General features: G+C 53.9%; 2 protein-coding genes across 8 annotated transcripts in view; both read right to left on the minus strand.

Moving 5' to 3' along the window:
• The window catches only part of Sec16a (SEC16 homolog A, endoplasmic reticulum export factor), a 33181-nt gene extending 21503 nt beyond the window's left edge, over positions 1 to 11678 (minus strand). For 4 of the 5 annotated variants that reach the window (XR_013343461.1, XM_077797181.1, XM_077797180.1 and 1 more), the window contains exons 1-4: positions 11589 to 11678; positions 8999 to 9074; positions 3242 to 6954; positions 1602 to 1738 (exon numbers count right to left, since the gene is read on the minus strand). Coding sequence is in view for 4 of the 5 variants with exons in the window: in XM_077797181.1 (XP_077653307.1) it covers positions 1602 to 1738; positions 3242 to 6886 (3782 nt within the window). In the remaining variant the exon portion in view is untranslated. The remainder of the gene's footprint in view (positions 1 to 1601; positions 1739 to 3241; positions 6955 to 8998; positions 9075 to 11588) is intronic. The other variant, XM_026395388.2, reaches the window with a different exon arrangement.
• Positions 11679 to 19138: 7460 nt separating this feature from the next.
• The window catches only part of Notch1 (notch receptor 1), a 44038-nt gene continuing 36217 nt past the window's right edge, over positions 19139 to 26959 (minus strand). For all 3 annotated transcript variants that reach the window (XM_026395403.2, XM_026395402.2, XM_077797185.1), the window contains 7 exons: positions 26435 to 26651; positions 26225 to 26312; positions 25970 to 26135; positions 25173 to 25468; positions 23836 to 23983; positions 23652 to 23749; positions 19139 to 22197 (listed from right to left, as the gene is read on the minus strand). In XM_026395403.2, coding sequence (XP_026251188.2) covers positions 20719 to 22197; positions 23652 to 23749; positions 23836 to 23983; positions 25173 to 25468; positions 25970 to 26135; positions 26225 to 26312; positions 26435 to 26651 — 2492 coding nt within the window. In that variant the 3' untranslated portion in view covers positions 19139 to 20718. The remainder of the gene's footprint in view (positions 22198 to 23651; positions 23750 to 23835; positions 23984 to 25172; positions 25469 to 25969; positions 26136 to 26224; positions 26313 to 26434; positions 26652 to 26959) is intronic.

Genomic DNA, 26959 nt, shown 5'->3' on the forward strand with positions numbered 1-26959 from the left:
CTGCCAGGGCACAGAGCCCCCTCCTCCCACTTTACTTTACAAGTGGTCCTACAGGTGGGCAAGTGGAAGGAACACTGGGAGGTGAGAAGCTCACCCAGCTCTGCTCTCCTCTGTGTGCTCCCTCTGGGCTCTAGGAACCACTCTCTCCCCTCACAGGCTCTGAATCAACAAGCTCTCTACCACCATGCCCAGAATCTATCACCATGCCCAGCTTCCCAGGTGGCATGGCCCTGAAGTTTTATCACAACCAAGTCTCTATTTTGCAATGCTAAGGATGGAACCCAGGGCCCTGTTTAGGCTTATGCAGTTGCTCCACCACTGAGCTGCACCCCTTGTCCAGAATGTCTTGGGAGACAGAAAGCCAGTGTCAGTGTCCTCATGCTTTATACAGCACCAGGAATGGCCAGCGACTCACGCCTACACACTGGTGTGTGCCTTTACAACCAGGGGCCCAGGGGCCTGCTAAATGGGCAAAGGTTCACAGGCACAGCATTCTGTTTTCCAAGAAATCACCAGAAAGCCACAAAGGATCAGTATTCAGACACTTCTGAAAGAAAGCACATGTAAAGTGTTGGAGCTTTTTGCTTTTGGACCACGTTCCTGTACATTGCTAAGTCTACAGCAACACACCCTGTGACAAAGCCTACTCCTGTGAGGCAAAACTCCTTCACTCTGCCTGACAAGGAACAATGACTGAGCTGAGACGGCACAGTCAGCAGAGACCAGGATCCACTCCCCACTACTTCACTCATCTCCGCTAACAACTCTGAGGGATAGAGATCAGAAGCAGTCTCTTGGCTTGAGGATTGCAGGCAGACTTTGACCTGCAGGAAGTTTACTCAGGGAAGGCATGATACCATGGCTCTTTCTAGATATCTCCTCTGCAAATGCAAAACAGGCAGGGACCACCAGTGTAGGAGACATGCAGGCCAGAGACACTTACAGGCCTTCTGGCAGAGAAGGCCATCAGGCACAGGACATAGGCTTTCAGGTCCTGCATTTTGGAGCTGCCTGACAGATCCCAGGATTATGCTGTCTCTGTGGCCAGTTCTTCCAGGTGTCTGAAACTCTGGAGAAGTCTGCGCCAATTAAAAATGGCCATAGTTGGGCTGGGGATGTGGCTCAAGCGGTAGTGCGCTCGCCTGGCATGCGTGTGGCCAGGGTTCGATCCTTAGCACCACAAACAAAGATGTTGTGTCCGCCGAAAAACTAAAAAATAAATAATATTCTCCCCCCCACCTCTCTTTAAAAAAAAAAATGGCCATAGTCTAAGAACCCTAATCACCTATCAGCAAACTGCTTGAGCAAGGACCACTTGACAGGAAGAAATCACCAGTCCAGAGGCAGGGAGTGCATGAGTACAGAGGTGGCCAAATACCAGTTGACCAGCTCCACTAGCACTGCATGTGGCAGTGTGTTTAATTAAACTGAAACACACATCTGGCCATGCTGATGAACATGAATGAACATGTGTTAAAAGAGGTTTGCACAATTCTTTACAGATACAGAACATGGCAATCACTAAGTTACCATTACAGCCAGAGACACAAAACACATGACTGGGTGCAAGAGTTTAGTGCTGTGAGGGACGCAGCTCCTACCTGGGAGTGGGCCGGTCGGAGCAGTGACTTGCTCGGGAGCTGGGTCGCTCAGGCTCCGAGTAGCGGTAATTCTCGGTGTAAGCGGGTGCTGAGTTGTCATAGGGCCTGTATCGAGGTTCATACAGGCCGTACATATCCTGTGGGAAGAAGTTTTGGGGACCGTCAGGATTCCAATCAAGAGCAGCCAGTTCCAGCTCTACGCACTCTATAGACAACCACCCTCCAAAAGCAGGGCCGAAAGCAGACTTCCTCATCAGATGAAACCACAAGGCGAAGTTCATATCCCCAGGCAGCCTGCAAGGCCTTCCCCAAACTGACAGCCCAGGCCCCGTTCAGGAGACAGCACAGAGGGGCCCGAAGGCTAGTGTGTCAGCAGGCAGCCTGGAAGGGCTGTGCAGACTGCTTGAGGGACTGTGTCTGACCAAGTGTGTGGCCTGCCTCGGTCACCACTCAGTGAGCAACAGAGCCAGGGGTCCTACAACCAAGGGCAGCCTCAAAAAGAGCCTTATAACTTCCTCTAAGAAACTGCCAGCCCTATCACAAAATAATCCGGGCCTCGACCTAGTCACGAAGGAGAGCAGATGCATGAGGAGGGCCTAAAGAGGGTCTGAAGAGAGGCATGTGTAGGTGCCAGTAAATGCATCCTCCTGTGTCTGAATATCGCACCTTTGCAGTCACCTGGCAGGTAACATGGAATTGGGGGAAACAGATTCATTTTGACCACCTACTAGAGATGCGGCAACAAAAGGAAAAAATGGTTTTGGGCCAATGTGCAAGTGCCCACACATACATCACTGGCGATGTTCTAGCCCTGGGAGAGAGAGCAAGCCACAGCCACAGACAGCCCAACGCTGCTCCCCAGGCCCCTCCCTATCAAGGCCCTCCTGCACAACCAGGGGCCAAGAATTCAGGCAGCACAAGAGTTCAATATTGCCAGGCTCCATATACAGCAGGCTGATTTTCAAACTCTCCATAACACAATGCTACCCTTCTGGACAGAGGTGAGGAAAAGCAGATAATAACCACTTGGACTATACTTTTTCAAGCTATCGCAGAATTAAACGCAACCTAAAATAAACAGCAGTCAGCAGCTAGCAGCACTGCAAAGACAGGAAAGAACAAGGCAGGACCTTCCCCCTCCGCTGTGGAATCACCACACATTTGAAAGGAGTTATGGAATCCCACCTCTCCCCACTACTCCACACGTGGGTTTTCCTTAATATTTTCATTCTTGAGGATAACAACTCTCTGGTTATTCCTGTCACTTCTTATATTGGTGTTTTTGTTTAAAACCATGCAAAGCTCCAGAGGTTAGGCTGGCTTCCCAAGTGTGCATTGCAGAGCTCTGACTCTGCAGTAAGCTGACAGGTTCCAGGAAACAAAGGCTCTTTTTATCATGTAACCTGGGGACACTGGGTTACACAAAAATACCATAATGCTGGTATTAAACATAATCCAATATTCTAACATTCAATAGGAACCTCTAAGATAGGGCCTGTGCTCATAGCCCAGGAGGACTTTTCTCAGAGGCACTGACTGGGTCTAAATTAAACAGAGAAGTCACCACTGAGGAGGGTTCCACAAGAGGAAGAAACCTGACAAGCCAAAGCGAGGGCAGATAGATGGTTAAACAACTCTACCTGGTAATAGAGGGAGGCCGTCCCAGCTTCTGGAGGGTAGGGCGGCGGGTACTGAGGTGGGCAAGCATCGTACAGTGGCCTGTAGTAGTAGTAGGATGCCAGGTCCTGAGGTGGCGGGCCAAACGCACTTGCAGGTGGGTGCGGCCATGGCTGCTCTGAACGGATGGCTGCCTGACTTGAGCTGGTGGACACAGCTGACGCACTGGACGACTGAGGTGGCCGAGGAGGCACCTTCTGACCTGTTTCAGCTGGGGCTGGGCTTGTTGGTGGCTGGGTTGAGTTTTTGGACTGTCCTTGTATGGAGGGGCTTTCTGGATTTGAAGGTTCTGGAAACGCCGCCTGGGGCACATGCTGGAGAGAAGCCTGGGGCTGGGGAGGTACCAGCTCTGGCTGGGCTCTTTCTATGCCAGCCTGGTCCTGTGCATCTTTCATCACCTGCTGATAGAAACGATCTGGGTTAGGAGCCCCAGGCCCAGGCTGTCTGGGATGACTGGCAATGGCTTGTTGGGAAGCTGGGCCATCAGGATGGGATGGGCTGTACACTCTCACAGGATTTCCTGAAGCTCCACTTAAAGTCAAGTCTAGAGTACCGACAGTTTCTTCCCGATTACTGGAGGAATTTGCCTCATCACTACCAAATACCGAAGTACCGTGAGTGGGTGGAACTGACAACGCAATTGTGCTTCCCGTAGGTCTGCTGACAAACTCAGGAAGGACCTTTGCTGAACTGTGAGCATTCTGACTTTCTGGAAGCATACTCTTTGAAACTGGATGAGGTGGTGTTTGAACCAGCAAACTGGCAGGCTGATTAGCAACCATTTCAGAAGACCCAGAACTATGTGGGACATTACTCGGGGTAAGACTGTTTGGCAGAGATAAGCCAGTGACAGCACTTGTTGGAACCCTAGACAAAGCAGCATGTTCTCCAGAATCACCACTGAGAGCCTGGTTGCTTCCTGCGGATTTATCTGCCACCAAAGCATCTCCCCAGGACTGATTCTTCTCATTAGGATTCAGTGAGGACACAGAAAAATTAATGGGCTGAGCCAAATTATAGCTTTGATCAGGCTGGGCGATCAAGACGGGCTGATTCTGCAGAGACTCAGTGGGTGGTGAGGACAGTAAACTCACATAACCAGAACCTGCCTGGGACTGCAGGGTTTCCTCATCCCCCACCTTTGGAGGGTTCTCAAGGTTCTCAGAGGCACCAAGACCAACTCGACTCTGCAAAACTTGGGCAGAAGCTGGCTTCCGCAACTGCTGCATAGATACCCCCTCTTCTGGAGGCTGCACAACTGCCAACAGCTGAGGTTTTGCAGGAACATAAAGTGCAGGAGCAGCAGGGGCTAGAAGGACATTGCCACCAAAATCTGGCAGCTCATCTTGTGCCCACAAAGTCGTTGCTGGGCTCTCACACTTTGTGGCCCCCTGGGCCCTGGCTGAGGGCCTCTTCTCAGGTGTTGGGCGCCCAGCATCCAAAGGTGGCCCCACCGTGTGCGGAAGCAAATACCCAGCTTCTGTGGTGGTGGCATGAGGCAGAGAGCAGGCCTGGGGTGCAAACAGTGTCTCCATGTTATCTGGTGGCTGCTCCAGGTTACCTGGGGAGGCATCAGGTGGAGCAGCAGCTGGTCTATGCTGCTTCTGGCAGTCTCGGCTCCCCCTCACTTCACCTACCACGTTGGCACGATCTGCCTCAACCGGTTTTACCCCAACTAAGTGGGATTTTACTGGTTCAAAAGAACTATTTACACTTGTCTGAAATATCCCTGTAGGTTTCGGGGGACTTGGGGTAGAGGGCTGGGACAGGCTGCTCCGGTAATTCTGGTTTCCAGTGGTCTCATCTGTCTCACCTCCTATAGGAGAAGAACCGATTTGCTTAAAAAAGCCTCCTGCGGTTTCATGCTCAGGTTTTCCTACTTCTTGCTGAATGAACGTGCCCACTGACTCTTGTGATCTGGCTGACCCTGGAAGACTCCTATGGCTTTGGCTGCCATAGCTGGATGACACACTGTCAGATCGTGTGGGATGCAGTGGTGCCTCAGGAGCCTCGAGATTCAGCCCCCCACCTCTGGTGAGGCCTACAGCACTCTGCCTCACAGCTGGTCCGGGAAGGGGCCCATGTCGGAACTGGTCACTGGGAGAGGAAGGGTCCAAACTTGCAGGCTCACTTGGCAGAACTTCTTGATTCTGAATGAATTCTAAGTTCTCAACATTCTCACATCGCGAGCTACTGGCATCATGAGCCCCAGCACTGTCTGCATCACCCCAGGCAACAGAAGCAACACTTTTACTGGTCTGCTTATCATGATGGATTCCTGCAGAGTGAGAAAAATATGACTGTGTGTCTCCTTCCTGCTGTGTGGCCTCAGTGCTGGGGCCTTTGGGAAAGGCCTGGTAGGTGCCACCAGCTACGTGTGCAGGGGGCAGTGGCTGGCCCAGTGCAGGACTGGAGGAGAAATCGTCGAAGCCCAACCTCCCAGAGGAGCAGGCTTTTTCAGATGAGAGATTCTCTTCATTTTCTGTCTCTTCTCCTTGGAAAAACATTGAGAGCACTCCTGAGCCTGTTTCTGGAGGGGACCGACTACTCCCAGCCGCTGAGGGATAGTGCACGTGGTTTTCGGGGCTATTTCCCTGAGTGAGAGTATTGACAATGGCAGGATCTGGCAAATGCTCTTTATTCGCTGCTGGATTCTGTCTGAATTCCTGGCTTGCCCATGTACTCCTGCTTCTGGAATTCTGCCCCAGCGCATGTTCAGGATGCAAGTTACTTGCTGAGTGGTTTCCACTAGGCAGGCGGACTGATTCATTCCCTCCACCAGCAGCCAAAGGTTCTGGAGGAGACACGAGTGGGCTATGGGACTCCTGGCCAAGACCATGGTGCAGGTTGGAAGGAGCAGGAAAATGGGGAGCACTGGGAGCCTGGGGTCCTATGCTCTGAACAAGTCCTGCTGGGCAGGGGCAGTGGTGCTGATGGGAGGGCTGTGGGCTTCCCCACACTGGTGCCCCCTGACCTGGCATCTGTTGAGGCTGGGAGAATAAAGGGGATGCTGCTGGGGCCAGCGCACCATCTTGTGGGGTATACTTATTCAAGGGTTGATCAGGTCCAGACCCACTCCCATGCAGATGGCTCCCGTGAGACTGGTCAGGACCCACTCCTGGAATGTAATGAGGTGGATGTGGCAGAGTCTGAACTTCAGGCCCTGAGGTGGAGCCAACCTCTGAATTCCTGTTCATCTCAGGCCCAGGCAGCAGAGAAGAGATGGATGTAGTAGGAAGGAGACTGGCCTCTGGCCCAGGCTGTGACAGAGGTCCTGGCAGAGGCTCGTAGGGTCCTTGGGAGCTATCCCCGGCATTTGTGTGAGGCACAGGCAAACCAGGCCATTGAGAAAATGCTGGGAGGGTTGAGCTATGCAAAACAGGCAGGTCACTTTTAGAGGAACCACCCAATGGTGTATTTTGGAACGTCTGTCTACTAAAAGCAAACGGATCTGTTACTGGCTGCAATGGGAAACTTATTGGAGTCACTGGTATGTTATTACTGGTTGGTCTCCTGTGAGGGCTGTTAGCCCAGAACATGCTCCGAGGATTCCCAGCCGGAGGAGGTCCAGCCATGCCAGATGGGACTGCCTGGGGTGGTGGCTGCATAATGGACCTCTTGCACAAGGAGATGCTGCTTACAGAGAAGGCAGGGTAGAGTTTTTTCTTAATCTGAGCTGAAAAAGAAAAAAGGAAAAATAAACATAAAACCCATATGTTCAAAGTCCTGATATCAATCAGAAAAAGTATTTAAAAGAAAAGAATTAAGCATGACTTCAAGTTATTTAAATCCTAAGGATTGTATCTCTCCCATGTACCCACCCCAGCAGAGAAAGTTTGTCCTCGGGAACTGCCCTGGAGAATTCTGGGAGTAGATAAAACAAGGACACTGACAGCCTGGACATCAGCTAGCTGAGAGTTCAGACAGCCCCTGCCCCTCTGCATTCCCTACCTGGCCTGCCCAAGGACTCTCTGGACCCTCACATGCGCTAGACAAGGTGAGCCTGACCTCCAGTCTGACACATAGCCAGAAAATGCCCATTGGTCTTCAACACTCCCCTGTGCACCTCACCAGATGCAGGAAAAGCCAACCCTACTAGTAAGAAAGACAGATTAGGGCTGGGGTTGCAGCTCAGAGTTAGAAAGGTATCCTAGTATGCGTGAGGCATTGGGTTCGATCCTCAGCACCACATATAAATAAAATAAAGATATTATGTCCACCTGTAACTAAAAAATAAATATTTTTTAAAAAAGAAAGAAAAACTACACATCATACTTTTCATGCATGTTAACTTTAAATCTAGAAAACAGAGTTTAAACTTTGCTCTTCCGCTTCCTTTAATGAAAAAGCATTATAAAATACAGTTACGGGCTGGGGATGTGGCTCAAGCGTGCGGCCCGGGTTCGATCCTCAGCACCACATACAAAGATGTTGTGTCTGCCAAAAACTAAAAAAATAAATATTAAAAAATTCTCTCGAAAAAAAAAATACAGTTACAAAAGCTACTAAATGCCTTTTTTCTCACCATATACAGGTCTTGTTTTTTGTATAATGCCTGGTTTTTCCTTTGGTAACAGTGAAATGACATTGCCTCTAACCACTGAAGTTATAACCAGGCTGATAAATTTACTATAGCTTTCTAACTTTCCAAATGACTAGATCACAAAATTTCCAATAGGAAAAAATGCTAGCACAACAGAAACTCTTCTAGAAAACAAAAGGGTAAAAATCCTCACCATACTGTTTTCCGTTATTTGTTTTAGAACCGAATTCAGCAGGTGCAATCTTGACTAGCTAACATGTCCTCTTGAAGCAAAGATTCAAGTTTGGCACCTTGAAAGTTCTTTCCGGTGTCAGTCTTTCTCCCCAGCACAACCCTCCTGAACATATTTGTTTCACTAATCCAAAAGAAAATTAAACTAAAAGTAGAAATCTTGGGAGGCCTCCAGAGTTCAATTCATATGTCTTTCCAGATGTACATTGTTTTTGTCCTTGGAAATCTTTCTGATACTCAGAAAAAAAACCCAAAAAACTGATGTATGCATTTTAAGTAAAGTCACTTACAAATGAAAATCCCACTTGAAAACCAGTGCCATAAATGATTAACTATTATAACTGCCCACTGCTTCCTATGTCAATAGGGACCCTTTCCAACTGACAAGCACTTTGAAATACACTCAACTCCGGTAGACTCAATAAGAAATAATACCAGAGAGTTCACTTGGTTCTAAACTGTAATTAAAAAAAATAAATAAATTTAGTTGTAGATGGACACAATACCTTTCTTTCTTTCTTTCTTTCTTTATTTATTTTTTAGAAAGTAGAGGAGAAAGGAAGGAACACATTTTTTTAGAGAGAGAGAGAGAGAGAGAGAGAGGTGAGAGAGAGAGGTGAGAGAGAATTTTAATATTTATTTTTCTTTTTTTTTTTGGCGGACACAACATCATTGTTTGTATGTGGTGCTGAGGATGGAACCCGGACTGCGCGCATGCCAGGCGAGCACCTGACGCTTGAGCCACATCCCCAGCCCATATTTATTTATTTTTAAAATACTTTTTTAGTTGTTGATAGGCCTTTATTTCATATATTTACTTATATGTGGTGCTGAGAATCAAACCCAGTGCCTCACATGTGCTAGGCAAGAGCTCTACCCCTGAGCCACAACCCCAGCCCTAAACTGTCATTTTAAACAAAGAAGACTTGGGCACCTTGGCACACACCTGTAATCCCAGCAACTTGAGGGCTGAGGCAGGAGGATCCCAAGTTTGAGGTCAGCCTCAGCAACTTAGCAAGAGCCTGTCTCAAAATAAAAAAGAAAAAGGGATGGTGATGTAGCTCAGTGGTTAAGCGCCCCTGGATTCAATACCCAATCTCCCCCCTCCCCAATTTTTATTTAAAAAAATAATAAAACAAAGAACATTTACAGCATCATTTAGATGTACGCAATGTAGAGACAAAGTCTCCCTTCCCCCTCTTTCTCCCTATGAACTGCATCCGCTTCCATCTGTCCAACCAGCTACAGAGCCACCATGTATACAGCAATTCCTGTACCCACAGGCAGGACATAGAGACTTCCAAGGCCCTCCTAAAATGGCTGCAAGAATAAACAGGTATTCTAGGAGTTCCTGCAGGACAAGAACCACCCTTGCACAATTAAAAACAAAAACATAAATACATAAAACAAAATACAGCAGAGGCCTAGAAGATTCATTCATTAGGTATTACTGTGACAAGACTGGGTGTCCAGTGGAGTGGCACTTCTCTTTCTGCAACAAACTAGTTTCTCTCATTTATTAAATAAGAGAATTAATATGATTTTTTTCTGATAGGATTCTACTCACAGTGGATTCCAGCCCAATCTCCACTAGTGTTTAATATGGAAATTTTACCAGAATCTAAATTGCACAGGTTGCACCTGTACGATTTATAGAAACTTACAATTATTTTCTCAATTCTGCTCAATGTGCAACTGTTTTATAAGCAAACAGTCACCTAAAAAGAGCAGCTGCCAGCATCCTAACTGGGATTTTTTTTTTCTTTTAGCAATATGGCAATTCCATTGGGAGCAATCTTATGACTTGAACATTATTCTTTTAATCTTCTTCTCTACTCATTGACAGTAAAACAATGAATGACCTATCATCTATCTCAGGATCATGGAAATTTTTATTCTGTTCAGCAAGTCTTTAACTTTCAAAAAGACACCTGTTTCTTGGGGCTGGGGATGTGGCTCAAGCGGTAGCGCGCTCGCCTGGCATGCGAGCGGCCCGGGTTCGATCCTCAGCACCACATACCAACAAAGATGTTGTGTCCGCCGAGAACTAAAAAAAAAAAATATTAAAAATTCTCTCTTTCTCTCTCTCTCTCTCTCCTCTCTCAGTCTCTCTTTAAAAAAAAAAAAAGACACCTGTTTCAGACAGAGTGGCTGATCTTCTCAAAGATGCATTATTCATAAACCCTGCTCTTTAGCTCAACTGCCTCCTAGCTACCGGGATATTTAGCAAGACTATTTGCAGTATAAGTCTCTGGCTGTGGGACTGGAGTACTTAGCACAGAAACCCACTTTTCTCTCACTGCCTCCAGCCAAAAGGAACACCAATGAAAAGTAATGAACTATCCTCTGCCTACAATCTCCCTCACTGTGCCTTCTACTGCACTCTTATCAGACTAGGGATACTTGACACACACACACACAATAAATTCCTTCTCTTCTAAGTTAGAAGTGGTACCAAAGACATTCAGGTGTTGAAGAAGGCAATGTCAGAGGGAGCTGAGGAGTCTAAATGCTGCTAAAAGTGATAAAAATCCACAGGGGCACTGACACTCGTGAAGATGTTTATAGAAACAAAAGGGATCACATTAGGATGTACACAATATCTCCTAGAAAACTTTTTTCCAGGACGGCCTGGAAATTCACTGAGGTAACTGCTATGAGGGGTTACCAAGTCACAATAACAAGAATGAATCACCATTTTGCCTCTTGTCTTTTCAAGATACCAGCACAGAAACTCTAGGGGGGATGAGGAAAAAACTGCAGGGAGGCTGCACTGTGCTAAACTTGAGAAAGTACCACTAAGGAACAACCATCTGTGACTCTTGCATCCCACTACTGTCTATCTTGCTAACATAACGCACCATACATATTTGAACCGAAATAGTAAAAGCAATCCATGCCCAATCTATAAGCCACTTAAAAACGTTTTTAAGTGAAGCAGCAAAAACTGATTCTAAGTGGCTTTGATACATCTGGACAAGCCACTGTAATATCCACATTCCTCTAACCCCTAATAAAAAGCACTACAGTCCTCGACTTCCCTTGCGACATCCTGATGACCCTGCCAGGAAATCACAAATCAACAAGGCTGCCCTTGGATCACAGGAGCATCGCTGAGGAAAAGCATTCCGGCCCACCAGGACCAAACATTTTCAGAGCCCTCAACGCCAGGGTCACGCCAAGCCGCCACAGAAATCCCCTAGACGCGCTCTACTGAAAACTTGCGGGTTTCTTTCGCAGCGTCCCTGTCTGGCCCTGTCAACACGCCCTCCCCGGCAGCCGCCACCACCAGGTCCACGCGGGCCAGCTCCGGCTCCTCAGGCCCACGTCGGCCGGCGGGATGGCCACAAGCCCCAGAGGCCCGCCCGGGACGCGCCCCAGCCGCCGGCGGCCCGGCACTCGGCGGCCCGGGTTTGAGCCTTCCCTGGCCCCGGCGCAGTCCCGGGAGGCGCGCCGCCCGTTCGGGGCTCGCTCGCCGCCCGCTGCGGTCTCGCTCTGTCGGTCGGCTTCAGACCCCTCGCCCGCTCGGCCCTCACCCGCGAGGCCGCGGCTGGCCCCTCAGAGGCTGCGGGCCAGAGCCCACCCAGCGGCGGTGACGAGCGCAGGTACACTAGCCGCAGCAGCCATCTTGGCACATCCGGCTCCGGCCGACGTGTCCGGCGCCGACGTCAGTGCGCGCCCCGCCCAGGCCCCGCCCCTCGGCTCGTCCAGTCTCTCACCGCCTCATCCTCTAGGCATGCCCCCGTAGCCCCGCCCCTGCCGCGTCTGTCCTTCACTGCCCATCCTTCGCTACGCCCCCAGCCCCGCCCCACACCAGGGTCCAGTCTTTCATCACTTCGTCCCGCTCCCTGGTCCCGCCCCTTGCCAGCATCCGTCTTTCTCTGCCTCTCCCTTTTGTCACGCCCCTTTGGCCCCGCCCCTCATCGTCATCCAATATTTCACCGCCTCACTCTTTCATCCCGCTCTTGGCCACACCCTTTACCCCGCCCCCGTGGCGCCAGAACTTCCCGCCCCATTCCCTTCGCCACTCCCCCTTACCACGCCCCTCCCGCTACCACCCCACCCCTTCGTCACGCCCGTGGCCCCGCCTCTCGCCCACCTATCCAGGCCTTACCCGCTGGGGTGGCCCCCGAACGTCTCCCTGGTTACGCCGGCTCTGTCATCCACTTTTTTCTCGATTTCTCTGAGAAGAGACAGCATTTTCCAATCAAAACCCCAAGAGAGAATCATAGTCAGAAGGAACGAAGCCAGCAGCTCCACCCACCGAGGACGGCTGCGCCGCGGAGACGGGAGCTCCCGAGTGGGCCCCGACGCTGGTGCATCCCTCCCCTTCTTCCGTTAGACTCGGCTGGAAGCCGGTGGGACGATTGCGCGTGCGCCACACCGCCTGCTCGGGTGGCCCGGCAGGCGCGGAAGCTTGACTGCGCACGCGCGCGCGCCGGCAGCGGCTGGTTGCCTGGTGACGCGGGAGCTTCGGCGCGGGTTCTGAGCTCCAGGCTGCTTAGGGCTAACCCGGCTCGCGAAGCTGGGTCTCCTTAGCGCACGTGGCGGTGCTGTAGGACGCCCGCCGGCCCTCGGCCAGCAGCGGGGGGCCCCGGAGCCTTGTGGCGCCCGGCCTGGCTGCAGCGTCCTCCCATGCGGCCCCGACCTGACTCCTCCCGGGCGAGTCGCGGTCCTCTCTGCGCCCTGAGTCGCAGTCCCCCAGACGGAGCGCGGGACCCGGCCGCCTAGCCGGGGGACTCGTAGAACGCGAGATAGCCGGTGGCACGGTGAAGTCCCTGAGCGGGCCGCCCTCCGGCGGCTCCTCTCATCGCCTGCCGGGTGCCCAGCTCCAGCCCTCGGTGAGGATTTCGGGGAAGAGGCGGGGGCTCTCGTCTGTACCTTCATTTTCCCCATGGGCTTGACAGGGGGACAAGTACCACCCAGGCTTGGCCCGCTCACCTGCACTCCTGCCTGGGAGGACAGGACCCAGGATTCCCCCAGCTCCTTTCAGAGAACACCAGGATGGCACGTCCGCCCGCCCAGCTGTCCTCGGTGGGTGCAGTAGCCAGCGGCTAAAGCCCCTGGGTGAGAGGCCTCCTGGAAGAAGGAATGAGTGTGATTCTGCTGCTTCTTTGCAGTGACGCTGGCAAAGGAGCAGCCAAGCAGGCAGAGCCTCCGGTGGTGCGGGGCGATTTTCAGCCCGGCTGACGTGGCACCCTGAGCCACTGGGCAAAGCTAACATTTGCCTTTCAGAGGCCAGGTTTCTAGCCTGTTTCAACAATGTGGGGACACGTGGTAGACAGCCCTAGGCCCTTAGCAGAGACATCGAGGACCAGACCCCCCCCTTTGTGACCCACTTCTTCCCAGTGGGCAAGGCACTTTGTGGCTACTTTGTTCCAATAGACCCCTGGACAGAGAGGTGTCACTCTGACAGGAGGGACAAGGCCAACAATCCCAGGCTTAAGTTGCATTTAAAGAGCCCTGGAGCCTGTGTCTTGAGAAGGCTTGTGCCCTATCCTGGTGACTAACCTAGAAAGGAGATGAACTGCAGAATTCAGCTCTGCCCAGACCCCAGGGCAAAGACTAGTTAGAGAGACAGTTGTATTGATTCTTACCTAGTAGCTTACAAGGGCTTTGGGACTGCTCTCTCTCCTTCCTCCTTCCAAAGTGGGCTCTCTGTACCCTGGTGTCTACAGCTAGCCCATCAGGCCTCTGGGCTATGGACACTAGGGCCTGAGGTCACAACGCAGACTGCACCTAGATGCTCTATGCCTTTGTCAGTTTCCTTATTCTCTCTGAGCATTGGACTTTTCTATAAGGGGAAGCAGTGAGCACCTGGCAGTTTGGGGACTGAAATGGGAAACCAGGACAACAGGCTCCAGCAGGGACTGTCTGGGGCCAATGGGGCATAGGGTGACAGGCTGCCAACACATGGGGCCCTTGCCAAGGAGCTGCTTGCCCAGGGTAGCCATCCCTACTCCTGGTTAGGCCTCCTTCTGCTTGTCTGCAGTGTCCCCTGGTCCCTTTTCCCAACACTCCTCCATGCTTGAAGGTTGGACACACATCTCTATCTTCCTGTAGTCCCCCATGTGGGCTGAATGGCAGCTGGCAGAAGGCTCCTGACTGCAGAGCACACAGCACAGGGCTGTGTCAAGGTCATCACAGAATCCTGACCTGGGCAGCCTCTTTCTCCAGCTGTGCTGCTCAGCATGGTGGCCGCTGGATACTTAACATGTGGCTGATCCACACCAAGCTGGGCTGAGCGTGAGATTGTAAAGAATACAAAGTATTTCATTGGGTTAAGTTGCATTTAAAGAGCCCTGGAGCCTATGTCTTGAGACATTGGTTGCTTTCTATTGCCAGTTGAATGATATATGGACACATTGGATTAATATATGAAAATTTATTTTACCTGTTTCTTTTGTTATTGTTCTTTCTTTCTTTTTAAATATAACTACTAGGAAGTGTGAAATTCTGTGTGTGGCTAGCATTATGTTTCTACTGAACAGTGCTGGTCTGGACTGCAGGTGTTAGGTGGGGTGAGGGCCCCTACTCAGCATCTCCAGCCTGAGCTTGTAGCCTCCTAGAAATGAGCTGCCATATGGAACTGGCAGGCAGGGGCAGTCCTCCAGGGGATGCTGGAAGGAGAGGCAGCAGTCCCATGAAGGTGGGTGGTCCCTGGCCATGAGCCCCTGCTCTTTAGTTCTTCTAGGTGTAGAGTCAGCCTCAAGTGTGAGTGGAGATTTCATAGTAGGCCTGCTTTGCAGCTGGCACTGCACTTAGCCCCTGGTGCAGATCCCGTCCTGGACATGAAAGCTGGAGGAGAGAGGAAGGGGATAGGGCTGACTTGAGTGGTCCAGGCCCAAAGCATATTAGGACCTCATGGTGGGTCTGGCTGGCAGGGAGGGCTTCCTGGAGGAGGAGGAGGAGGCAGGAAGTGGAGTTGGTCATACCTTTGTTGTGTTGTATGGCTTCTATTTATGGGCCTTGCAGTGTGTAGGCTCTGGGTGGCCATTATGTGACCAGATCAGGTGTGAGGAGAAGGTGGCCGCAGGTCCATGAGGGTGAGGCAAAGTCCTGGGGACCATGGTGGGCAGCATGAAAGGACCCTCAGGACTACTGCCCTTTTCCATACATTCACAGCCATGAGGACATCAGAGCATGGCTCAGTCTCCCTGGACAGATGCCACCATGTCAGCATTCCTCTCACAGTGTCAGCAGCATCTGAGCCCTGTGTGTCCTTGTTGGGGGCATGGAGCAAGATCACATGACTATCTGCTCTTGCAGGTTTTTCTAGAGCTAACCTGTGGCCAAAGGGTACCCATAGAGGCCTGGCCAATGCTGGGAATCAGGCCCCACAGCCCCTCCTCCCAGCAGAGGTGGGCCCTTCACTGTGGGGTGTCCCCTGGCTGGCAGAGCACAGGTAAAATGGCTTGAGCAATGGCTGGTTGCTGTGTCCAGTGGTACTGTGAGCTTTCAGAAGCCAGAGGCCCTTGGCCATCTCCCAGATGTACAGCCTTGGGCTCCCTGGCCTCCCAAGTCTCTGTTTCCTCACCTGTAAACAGGTGGGGATCATGCCCTGTCCTAGGCTGCCTCCAAGGGCTTCTGAACTCTCCTCACAAAGTGGCAAAGGAGAAATCACAGCGAAGGTACGGGCAGGCAGAGACCAGGGAGAACTGCCTGGCATCTCTCAGCTACAGCAGGTCTGGAAAAAGCGGAGAGATTTCCTTCTGGACTGAACCCCTGCTACTTGCCAGGCACTGCTGGGGCTGGGCTTGGCTGGAGAGGTGAGGCATGGACAGCACAGACACTTGGTGGCTGCAGATATGCCAGTGGCATAGGGGGCCTTGTGAAGCACCTGTTGGAGGAGGGGCAGGAGTGACATTCTATGTGGAGCTGTTTCTTCACGCACGGCCAGGAGGTGCGGCCTGGTGGGGTGGGGCTCTGCAGTCTTGTTAAGAGATTTGCATGGGATATTTGGAAACTGGAATCTTCCTGGGGCTTCTGAGTCACACATGATCATTGCTTTGCCTTCCAGAAGGCTCTACAGTGATGTAGGGAGGCCGGGGTCCTGGAGGCAGCCTTGGGTGCCTGAGACGAGCAGCAGAGTTGCATGGGGCAGACAGGTGGGAAGAGCCGACTCTGGATGAACCCCCTGAACAGGAACCCAGCTTAACTTGCTCAGCATCCACAGCACCCTCAGCCACTGCATCTGTCCAGCAGATAAACACAACTAACAGCAAGGCCAGAGACTTCTGCAGCCTGGGAGGCGGTGTAAGATGCAGGCCCGGATTGATGGACCAAGGATCAGAGAAAGGGCCTCGGTGGAGCAGCTACAGGGTTGAAATTCTGCCTTGTACCTGGCTAGCTGTGGGCTGGCTCTTGCCCAGTGGCCTGCCAGCCCCTCTCCTGAGAGCAGTTGCCCAGTATACAGCAGCTGGGCTAGGCACCGTGGCTCCCTGAGCCTAAGAGGAGTGACCCCTGCCACAGACCCCAGAGTCTCACAGCCCTCACATGAATGGGTGACCTTGAGCAAGTCACCCACCCCATTGAGCCTCAGCTTCCTTGTCCTTAAAGTGGGTGATAGTACTGCTTCAGGGATGGCACATGGATGGTCCCAGTACCTCCCTCTGCATGCCAAAGGGCACTGACACAAGACTGTCAGCAGGGGGAGGCAGAGAGCCACCTCCAGGAGGCTGAGCTAGGCAGCCCAAGGCCTTTGGGAGCGCTGAGCCCACCCTGCTCCACTGCAGCCAGAAGAAGCCCCTCTCCCTCAAGGGGGTGGGACCCCCAGAAGTGCACAGCAGTCATGAGGGAGGAGGCTCACGGAGGCGGGTGGGCAACTTGGGTTGACGTGTTCAGAGTGCAAGTTGCCAGGCCCCTGTGGTATGGCCTCCCCCAGGAGAGAAGGGGACAGTGCCTGGGGCTGCTTCTTCAAACAGCTTGTCCCCATGCTTCCTCATGTACTCTGGGTTTAGTCCTTGTGATATTTCTGCTAGGAGATGGGCAAGGCCTGATGGCTAGCATGCCCATCTTAATGCCAGAAGCATCTCTCTCCTCTCCAGGTCCTCCATTTGCCAGGAGCTCTGATGACTTTGGGAGCAGACAGGTTCTTAAGAGCAGCAGGGCCCCTGAGGCCTGTCCTTGCATCCATGGGACAAACTTCATGGAGTGCATACACTGCTGGAGGCTGCTCTCTTTTGGGAACAATGTATTGTGCCAGGCATGGTGTCCACCCTGTGATCTCAACTACTCAGGAAGCTGAGGCAGGAGGATCACAGGCTCAAGTCAACAGCTTAGTCAGACTGTCTCAACATAAAAAAGAAAAAGGGCTAGGGTTGTGGCTCAGTGGTAGAGCACCCCTGGATTCACTGCCTTGTGCTACAAAAATGAGTAAATAAATATTGTTTTGTGGGGAGACCCGCAGAATGTAAGATGAACCGTGCTGCGCAGTCGAGGCGCTGTACCACCCCCTCCACCGCAGCCTCCTGTCACCCCAAAGCCAGACAAGAGCTATCAAGCAGTCCCTCCCGCTGCTTTGTCTCATAAGTGAAATCCTCCATCAGGTGGTCTTTTTGACAGCTCCCTTCACTAGCCACAGTGTCTCAGGTTTCATCCATGTTGTAGCAGGCGTCAGAGCTTCGTCCTTTTTTATGGTTAGATGATATTCCACTGTATTTTTATTGGTTTGGTTGTCCAGAGAACAGAGCCATGGGATGTACACACAGAGGGAAAGAGATTGCTCATAAGAACTGATGCATGCTGACAAGTCCCAAGAGCTGTCCTCAGCAAGTCAGAGGCCTGGGAAAGGTGCTGAGATGGCTTTCAGTCCAAAGCTGGCAGGAGTCTGGAGTCTGTGGGAAGAGAGCGGTGTGGCTCAGCAGCTGGTGCTCAGCTTCTTACTCTGCCTTTGATGTACTCATGCCTTTAGCTGATTGGATGAAGCCCACCCACATTGGGGAGGGCCCTGTTTTTCCTCCTCTACAAATTTAAACGTCACCCTCAGACATACCTTCAGGGACACACTTGGAATGTATGACAAATGGCCCAGCCAAATTGACACCTAGGATTTTCCAGCACAGCAAGGACAGACTACATGCTGTTTGCATCCCTTAGCTGACACTAGACACCTAGCTGTCTGTGCTGGTGTGGACACAGCTGCAGAGAGCACACGCCAAGAAGTGGAATTTCTGGGTCTGGGTCCTGGGAATTCTTTGGGCAGAGTTCAGGCTGAGTCCTCCCTCTGGAAAATGAGAATCAGGCCACTTGCCATAATTCTGAATGTGGCAAGAACCTCTGACCCTCACTCTTCTGGTAGGCAGCACAGTGCCCAGAAGGGACAGGGCATCCCAACATGGTGGGGAAACCTTGGGCTCACGCTTGTTCTCTGAGAGCCAGGCCCAGGATGGGCAGCACTTGGCAGTCTAAGAGGGAACGTTGCTTTGGTTTGTGACTCCCTCAAGGTGTGGGTCAGTGCAGTTTAAACTTCCCTTCTCCAGCATTCTTTCTGGAATTTGAAAAGAAATCAATAAATAAGGGCAGAAGGGAGCTTGCACTTGTGCTGGGCGCTGCACCCCTGGATACCTAACATGCTGCCCCTACTGCCCACCAGCACACCCCTTCTGGTCTCACAGGGCTTTCCAGACTCACAGGCCATATCCACATCGCCCATGCAGACATGCTGTGGCTTCCATGGGTCTTCCTTGGGGCTACAGTCCTCACTGGGGCCATAAGACCCCTCCTCACATCCCCCCTACCTGCCGCAGGACTCTCTGGACTGTCCCCAGGATGGACAAGGTGATGGAAGAGCTGGTGGGGACTCCTGCCCAGGGTGTTCCCTCCAACAGTCTACCTATGCCTTGCTGGCAGCCAGGTCCCCACTTCCACCAGCACCTGGCCTTGGCGGGGGCTGACACCCATGGGGTCTACAGATGGTGTGGTCCCCAGTTCCCCTGTGGGCCATGACTGGACTCTCCTGTCAGAAAGACCCAAAGACTCCTGGCTATCTCCAAGCAAGACAGCCCCAAGAAAGTAAGTCAGATGACACCAAGTTTAGCAAAATCTGGATGACCTAATGGTCATCATTTTTATTGCAAATCGGTTAACAAAAGATGAAAAAAAAATACATAATTTCCATCATCTACAGTTCTGCATGTAGATAAACTTTTTAAAAGTTTCCTTTTTCTGTAAACTACACTCTATTTTATAAAACAGTAAGAATCAACATCTTAGGGCGTGTCTGGTCATGCCCACTACGGATGGTACAACACTGTCCTCCGAGAAGCCAAAGGAGCGCCCTGAGGAGGTAGGCACCTGCCATGGGCAAGCCCACACACACTCGGGAAATGGGCAGGGGCTGGGGGCGACCCAGGGCCATCCCTGGGTTGTGCTCTTAGGAGCTACAGTTCCGGCAGCTGCAGGTCATGTGGCCTGGGCCACATTCTGACATCCCTCATCATCTGACACAAAACAGACTTGTTCCATTAGATTTTTTAAACAAAATCCATCTTTAAAAACATATTTACAGACATTACTCTGCCACAGGCGTATACTCCATACTGTAAGGATCTGCTGCTCCCCTGGACAACGTCCCCCTGAACCAGGGGGAGTGCCCCAGAGCAGGCTCTACCTGGCCCTCCAGACACCCCCAGGGCTGGACACAGATTGCCTACCCATGGCAGACAGGGATGCTGGGAGAGAACTGGTGGACACCAGCCCTCTGGAAGTCTCCAGACACGGGAGCCTTCAGCAGTGGAGTCTGTCCTCTGCTGAAAGTGGATCATGCTTGCTGCTCAAGGTGAGGGACTGGGGCCCCTATCAGGATGGCCCATGCAGTGTCCTTCCCCAGAAGAGGGTAGGACCCCTCCACGTGGCCTCCAGTGGGCACCACGCTCCACAGGTGGACGGCTGCTCCATGTGACACCTCAATGTCAGGAAGGGGCTGGTGGGAATGGGAACTTGCAAGACCAGTGACTACTAGGAACACTGACCCTGAACAAAGATTCACGACTGATACCAGGGAAGGATTCCCGGGACCACAGCTTTCAAAGCGTGTTTTAGACCCATCACTAAAAATACCAAGACAGTGGACCACATCATTTACTTAAGTTTCTTGTTTCAGATACAGATTAGTCCACATGCCCAAGGCGCCAAGGTCCTGCCTTAGTTCCCTCTAGACCCAATTTCTCACCAGACACAGGGGACACTGGGAGGGGGAGGGCAGGGCTGGTGGGCCCCTAGGAAAGGCCGGGTACCCTGAGGACTCTGGACAGCGCAGTCAAACCTCCTTCCTCCAGCATTCTTTTTGGAATTTGAAAAGAAATCAATAAATAAATGGCACTTATAAATCATGAATCTTTGCTTATATTTTACAAACATGTAAGGATCTTTACCCTAAGTAGGAAAATCATGTCTCTAAGAACTAGTTTATTTCCTTGGAACACAAAAGTTTTTACCTGGTGCCATAGAAAACAGTACATATAAATAAAAAGGCAGTGTTTCTGTGTAAAATAAAAGTACATAAATAAATACTAAAAAAAATGAAATTCTTGTTCTTATTTTGTATAAAAACATTTTTTTTTTTTTTTAAAAAAAGGCTCCTTTGGTTGGCCCCAGCATCCTGGAGCACTGGACACACCCGGCAGGGCTTGGGAAAGGAAGCTGGGGTCCCGTGGGCGCGGCTGTTTACTTGAACGCCTCTGGAATGTGGGTGACCTGGGATTGCATGGTGGTGGGCGGGCTGGAGATGCCCTCGGACCAATCAGAGATGTTGGAATGTGGCGACGAGCTGGACCACTGATCGGGGGACTCTGGGGACGGGGTGAGGAAGGGATGCTCGGGCACCTGCAGCTGGTGGCTGGGGGTATTGTCCACAGGTGAGGAGGAGTAGCTGTGCTGGGAGGGTGGGGTCAGGAACTGGGTAGTGGTCATGGGCGGGACCAGTGAGGATGGCAGTGAGGTGGGCAAGGCCTGGCTCTCCTGGGGCAGGATGGTGTGCACCGTCAGGTTGCTGGGGCCCAATGGCTGCACATCCTGGCTCGGCTCCCCTCCCAGGAAGCTCCGACCCAGGTGGCCACTGGCTGCTGTGCCCACACCCAGGTGTGGTTGCGCAGGTGGCTGCAGGCTCTGGGGTTGCTGCATGTCTGGCATCTGCAGGTTCTGTTGCTGCATCTGCAAGTTTTGCTGTGGCACCTGCTGGGGCTGCACCAGGTGAGGCTGGGTGGCATGCCGTGCACTGGGCAGGCCCTGGTAGCTCATCATCTGGGACAGTGCACTGGCAGAGAGACTGCCGGGCAGTGAGCCCATCATGGTGTGCTGGAGAGCGGGGGCCTGTGTGCTCAGCGTGCCGGGTGCCACCGCCCCTCTCAGCGGGTTGTACTGGCTGGGCACCATGCCACTCTGCAGCCGGGAGAGCCACTCACATTGGCCATTCAAGCCTGCAGCCCCGCCCACAGTGAAATTCACAGCCCCTGTGCTGCTGGCACCCAGGATCGTGCCAGTGCTGGAGGCCACAGGCAAGTGGGAGAGCCGTGGGGGGCCAGGCTCAAAGGCCAGCCGGCTGCCCCCACCCAGTGCTGCCATCTCAGGCTTGGCCGCCACATTCAGATGGCTGATGCCCAGGTGGGCATCAGGCATGCCGGGCAGGTGGTTGAGTGGCATGGATGGAGATTGCTGGAAGGGGGAGGGCAGGAGGGGTGGCGAGGCCACGTCAGACAGGTAGCCATGCGGTGACTCGAGGGAGTCCACTGGCGACAGCATGCTGGAGCTGTCCAGCAGGCAGCCCTTGCCGTCCTGGGACTTCTTCCTGCGTGCCTTGAGGTCCCTGGCCTCCTTGCTGCCACAGGCTGGGCCTTTGGTGCTAGGTTTTCGGGCCTTCTTGCCCTGCGCACTGGGCTTGAGGTTGCCCAGGTAGCCGCTGGGCGAGCAGAGGGTGGGCGACAGGCGGGGTGTGCTGCCCAGGGTGGCCCCGTGTAGCTGGGGGCTGCGCACCAGGTTGTGCTCATCCAGCAGCCGCACGATGTCATGGTGCATGCGCTCCTGTGCAATATCTCGAGGCAGGCGGTCCATGTGGTCGGTGATGTCCCGGTTAGCAAAGTGGTCCAGCAGCACCTTGGCGGTCTCATAGCTGCCCTCCCGGGCAGCCAGGAACAAAGGCGTCTCTTCCTGGGGACATGCAGAAGGCAGGTGAGGGGCTGGCTGATGTGGATGGCCACTTGCACATCCCAGGGGTTGGGAGCCCATGCAGACCCCACTCCTGCCAGCACCATACCATGACCTGCCCTGATTGCTGACCCTTTTATTGGGGAGAAGCCATTCAAATGAGGCAAGGGGTCAGGTGTCAGGGGGCTTTGTGTCTGCTGTCAGCAGGTTGACTGACATCTAGGGAGGCCCACCCAAAGGCAGAGCAAGAGAAGGGGACACACAAAGGGCATTTCCATGGAACATTCTATCCCAAACAGGACAAAGGGGTAGTATCAGAAAGGAATAGGTGAGCGTAGCTCCTGAAGACACGCCTTCTACTTCCTGGGCTGGGACAATGCCCAAGTCACCACAAAATGTAGTGATCGGCCAGAGCCTCTTGCTTCAGGATGGAAGGCGTGGGTCATTCAGAGTGGCTCCCCACACTGATTCTTTTCTAAAACCTTAGATGACATGTCATCTGGCACCCACCCAGAGAGGGTCTGTGGGGTCCTCTACTCCTAAATATGTAGGCCTTCATCTGCACAGTGGGGTCACAACCCCACTAAAAATCTAATAAACTGTGGGCCCGGTCTCCCTCCTCTACACCTGCAGATGTGAGATACTGCAGTGATTGGCTTGGGGTCCCTGAAGTGCATCCGTGGCCTAGGTAAGGAGCTTCCTCTCCAGAGGGACTGTCAGCCCTGGCATCTCAGCTCTTTCCTGGCCTACTCTGCCCAGTGGATGAGCCATTTGCCTGAGAGGCTGCTGTGCAGGGAGTGAAAAGGGGCCCAAGGCCTGGTGCCCAGCAGCCAGTCCCTCAGTCTCTGGGGTTCTGTTCCTCCCATGGGACAGACCAGATCATGCTACCCGCCCTGGACTGGGAGCACCTGGGTCTGAAGCATTCCCTGGTGCCTGACGCCTGCTGTGACTCTCTCACCCAAGAGAGGCCCTGGCTTGAGATGTAGCTGGGGTCACCTGGAGTCGGGGCACGGGAGGCAGAGGCTCTGCTCTTTATGCCCAAGGGCCCACAGGAACCCAAACACAGTCAGCAGACAACTGAGGAGTCCCGGGAGACAGTTGGGCTGCAGCAGGGAGGAAAAGCCAGGCCTGCGCAGCACTGTCTCCCCAGCCTCAGGGCAGTGGGTGGGGCCACCTCTGCACCTAGAAGCCTGGCCAGGCACAGAGCCACCTACCTCAACCCCTCAGCTGCACTGGTGTCACCATGCCTCCATGACAGCAGAGGTGAGGCCCAGGTAGCACTGACAGAGGTTCATAGCAGCACCTCCCCCATGCAGGGCAGGACCCCCTAGTTTGCTGCAGCACCACCCTGACATGGGAGGAAGTCAGGAGAGTAGCCACGTGCTGGCTCCTGCTGGGCGGCTGTGCGCCTGTGCCGGGAGTTCCCACCACAGCCCTGAGACCAGCTCTCGCCTCACCTTGTTGTTCTGCATGTCCTTGTTGGCCCCATTCTTTAGGAGCACAATGGCGGCATCCACGTTGTTCACAGCAGCAGCCCAGTGCAGGGCCGACTTGCCTGGGGGAGCAGACAGAGAGAGAGTCAGGAGCAGCCTAGGCAGCGGCCCTGCCCTGTCCAGGCAGCTGGGCTGCAGCCTGGCCTACCCAGGTCATCCACGGCGTTGACGTCCGCGTGAGAGTTGATGAGATCCTCCAGCATGCCCTCCACAGCCAAGCGGGCGGCTAGGATCAAGGGAGTCGTGCCGTCATGCATGCGGGCATCCAGGTCTGTGGCTCGGTTCCGGATCAGGATCTGGACACAAGGGAGGATTCAAGCAGGGGCATCACCAACATGAGCCTGATGTCTCTGGCTAGGGACCGATGCCTAGACCAGGGCCAGCTACCCTCCCAGAGTCAACAAGGCCACCCCTGGACCTGAATGGTCCTAGAACCATGGGACAGCGTGAAGCTGTACTTGAGGTGGACTGAGCCCCTCAGCGACACGGGCGCTCATCACAACCATGTATAGCCTCATTTAATCCTTCCATGCCCCAAAATAGAGGGGTCTTGGTCTTGCCCAACCACAGGGGTGCAGAGGGTCATGAACTCTGGCTCACATCCTATACCATGTTCAGAACCACTGAGCCAGGCTGTGTTTGTCTAGACTCCCAGTGGTAGGGTGGGCAGCCCTCAAAACACCACCTTGCCCAGACTCAGAGGCAGGAAGGATGGTCCCCATCTACTGGTGAGTGGACAGGGCTAAGCAACCTGCCCCACTGCGTAGGCCCCAGCAGTGCTCCTGAGAGTCCCAGTCTCTGCCTGCAGAGGGGCCACTTGGAGAGGCACACGCTGGGTATGGTCGGGACCTGCCCCTGGGCTTCCTTCCATTTTCCTCGTAAGGCTAATCTCAATTCCTTATTTCCATTTGAGTTAAGAAATCATCGAGCGGCCAGTTTCATGAAGATGCCTGGCTTATGCCCCATCTGAGTTGCTCCAGGTTCCAACCAGGGGATGGGTAGCAGATGGCAGCCTGCAGGAAGCCTCTGTGGGGGTGCTCCCAAAAGACCCTAAACCCACCCTTGCCCCAGGCTCCCTGGCAAGGACAGAGGGTAACTGGGCCAGCATAGCCTCTAAGCTCTCTTCTCACCACCAGGGGCTACGCCTGCGGCCACGGCTATAAGAGAAGGGCAGGGTGAGGAGGGCAGCAGCGCTGGGACTAGGACCTTGAGCCTACCCTGACCCTGAGCCCAGGCTGTCTTGGGTGGGGGTAGGGAGGCCCTTCCACACCTGCAGCCCCCAGGCCTCTAGCTGGGCACCACCGGCAGCTTCCCACAGAGGACAGAGTGGGGTTTGGTGCTCTCCCTGAGCACGCCTCCTGGGGTGCTCACAGCCTGGGGGAGATTCCAGCTGACTGCTTCAGCTACAGCCAGATCAAGGCTCCCAGGGGCCCCTGGGCCTAGCTGTGGCAGCCCTGAGGCGGCACAGGAGCAGCTGCTGCCTACCTGGAAGACGCCCTGTGCATCAGCAGAAACGGCGGCATGCAGTGGGGTGCGCCCCATGTTGTCCTGGATGTTGGCGTCTGCGCTGGCCTCCAGCAGGCGCTTGGCAGCATCGGAGCGCGAGTATCGGGCAGCCAGGTGCAGGGCGGTCTCGCCTGTGCGGTCGGTCTGGTTGTGCAGGCTGGCGCCCTGGTAGATGAAGTCGGAGATGACGGCTGGGGCGTCCTCCTCCTCCTCACTGTTGCCTGTCTCCAGGCCGCCTCCACTGCAGGAGGCGATCATGAGCGGGGTGAAGCCATCTGTATTGAGGGCAGAGAGGGCCGGGGTTCAGTCCTGCATGGCCAGCCTCAGCCCCGAGTTCAAGGGGCAGCCTGGTGGACATGCTGACCAGTGCACCATGGCCCTGCACACACAGCCATACCCTGGGGGGCAGCCAGGGCACTGCAGAAGCTACCCTGTGCTCCTTAAGGACACAGCACAAGCCCCACTGCCAACTTGCTGGTAAGCGGTGGGGACACGGTGCTGCTCCCTGACCTGTCCAAGACCCCTCACCAAACCCCCCGGAAAAAGACAAGTCTGCAGTTAGAACCTGGACTCTGAATGTCTCACAGGAAGCAATGGGAGGGAGGGCTCAGGGTGGCCGGTTCAAGGAAGGATCCCACCCTCCATGGCCTCCCAGTGTGTGCGCTGGGAGGGGAGCAGTGGCTGAGGGAGGGCAGGCAGGCTGCGGGGGCCCTGGCTGGAGCGCCACCTCCCACATCCCACACCTAGCCCCAGGGCCAGGGCTCAGGTGGCCTTACCGGGCCCCCGGACATTGACATCCATGCAGTCGGCATCGACCTCTCCCTGGGGTGGTGTGGGTGCCATGGCGGACATGCGTAGGTCTGCAGCGTCCAAGTGCTGCTGGGTCCACTGTCGGTGGTCTGTCTGGTCATCCAGGTCAGGAAGAACCACAGGTTCCTCGAACTAAGTGGAGGAGGAGCAGAGAGCCACACCCTCAGGTCGGCCCTAGAGTCAGCCAGCCACCGGGGGAGGCCTGGACCCACTGGACTCACCCGGAACTTCTTGGTCTCCAGGCCCTCGTCCCCCCACTCGTTCTGGCTCTCGTCCATGAGGGCGCCGTCGGAGGCATTCTTCAGAGGCCTGGGTGGGGTGGAAGGCGAGGCTGAGCGGGCTCCCAGGGAGCCGCCTGCGGCCATGGCTCAAGCAGAGCCCCCAGAGGATGCCTGTCTGCCCACCCCCAGAGGCAGGCTGCCTCCACTCACTTGAGGCCCACGGAGTCCTCGCCCAGGGGCTCCCGCCGCTTCTTCTTGCTGGCCTCGGACACCTTGAAGCCCTCGGGGAACCAGAGCTGGCCATGCTGCCGCCGGCGCTTGCGGGACAGCAGGACCCCGCAGCCCACGAAGAAGAGCAGCACGAAGGCGGCCGCGGCCACATACATGAGGTGCAGCTGAGCAGGCGGCGGCGGCTCCACAGTCTCACCTGCGGGCAGGGGCCGCGGGCAGGCGCCCGGACGTCAGCGTGGCTATGCAGCGGGCCAGTGGCCGGGAGCCTACTCACCTGCTCTCCACCATCCCGCCCCCCAAAATAAGGTCATTTTCTACGCGATTAATCAGAATTGCAAACTATTGCTAAATTCTCTCCTGCACCAGCCGACTCCGTCTGGAGACGGCTTTCACTTTTTCCCCTTTCAGGGAGAAGGATTAACCAACTTCAAATCGCCGCACTCGCATTGAGCTGTTAAGACAAAGGATTTAGGGGGATTTTCAAGATACAAACTTCAACACTTC

Source organism: Urocitellus parryii, chromosome 4 (genome assembly GCF_045843805.1).
Source record: "Urocitellus parryii isolate mUroPar1 chromosome 4, mUroPar1.hap1, whole genome shotgun sequence".
Lineage (NCBI taxonomy): Eukaryota > Metazoa > Chordata > Mammalia > Rodentia > Sciuridae > Urocitellus > Urocitellus parryii.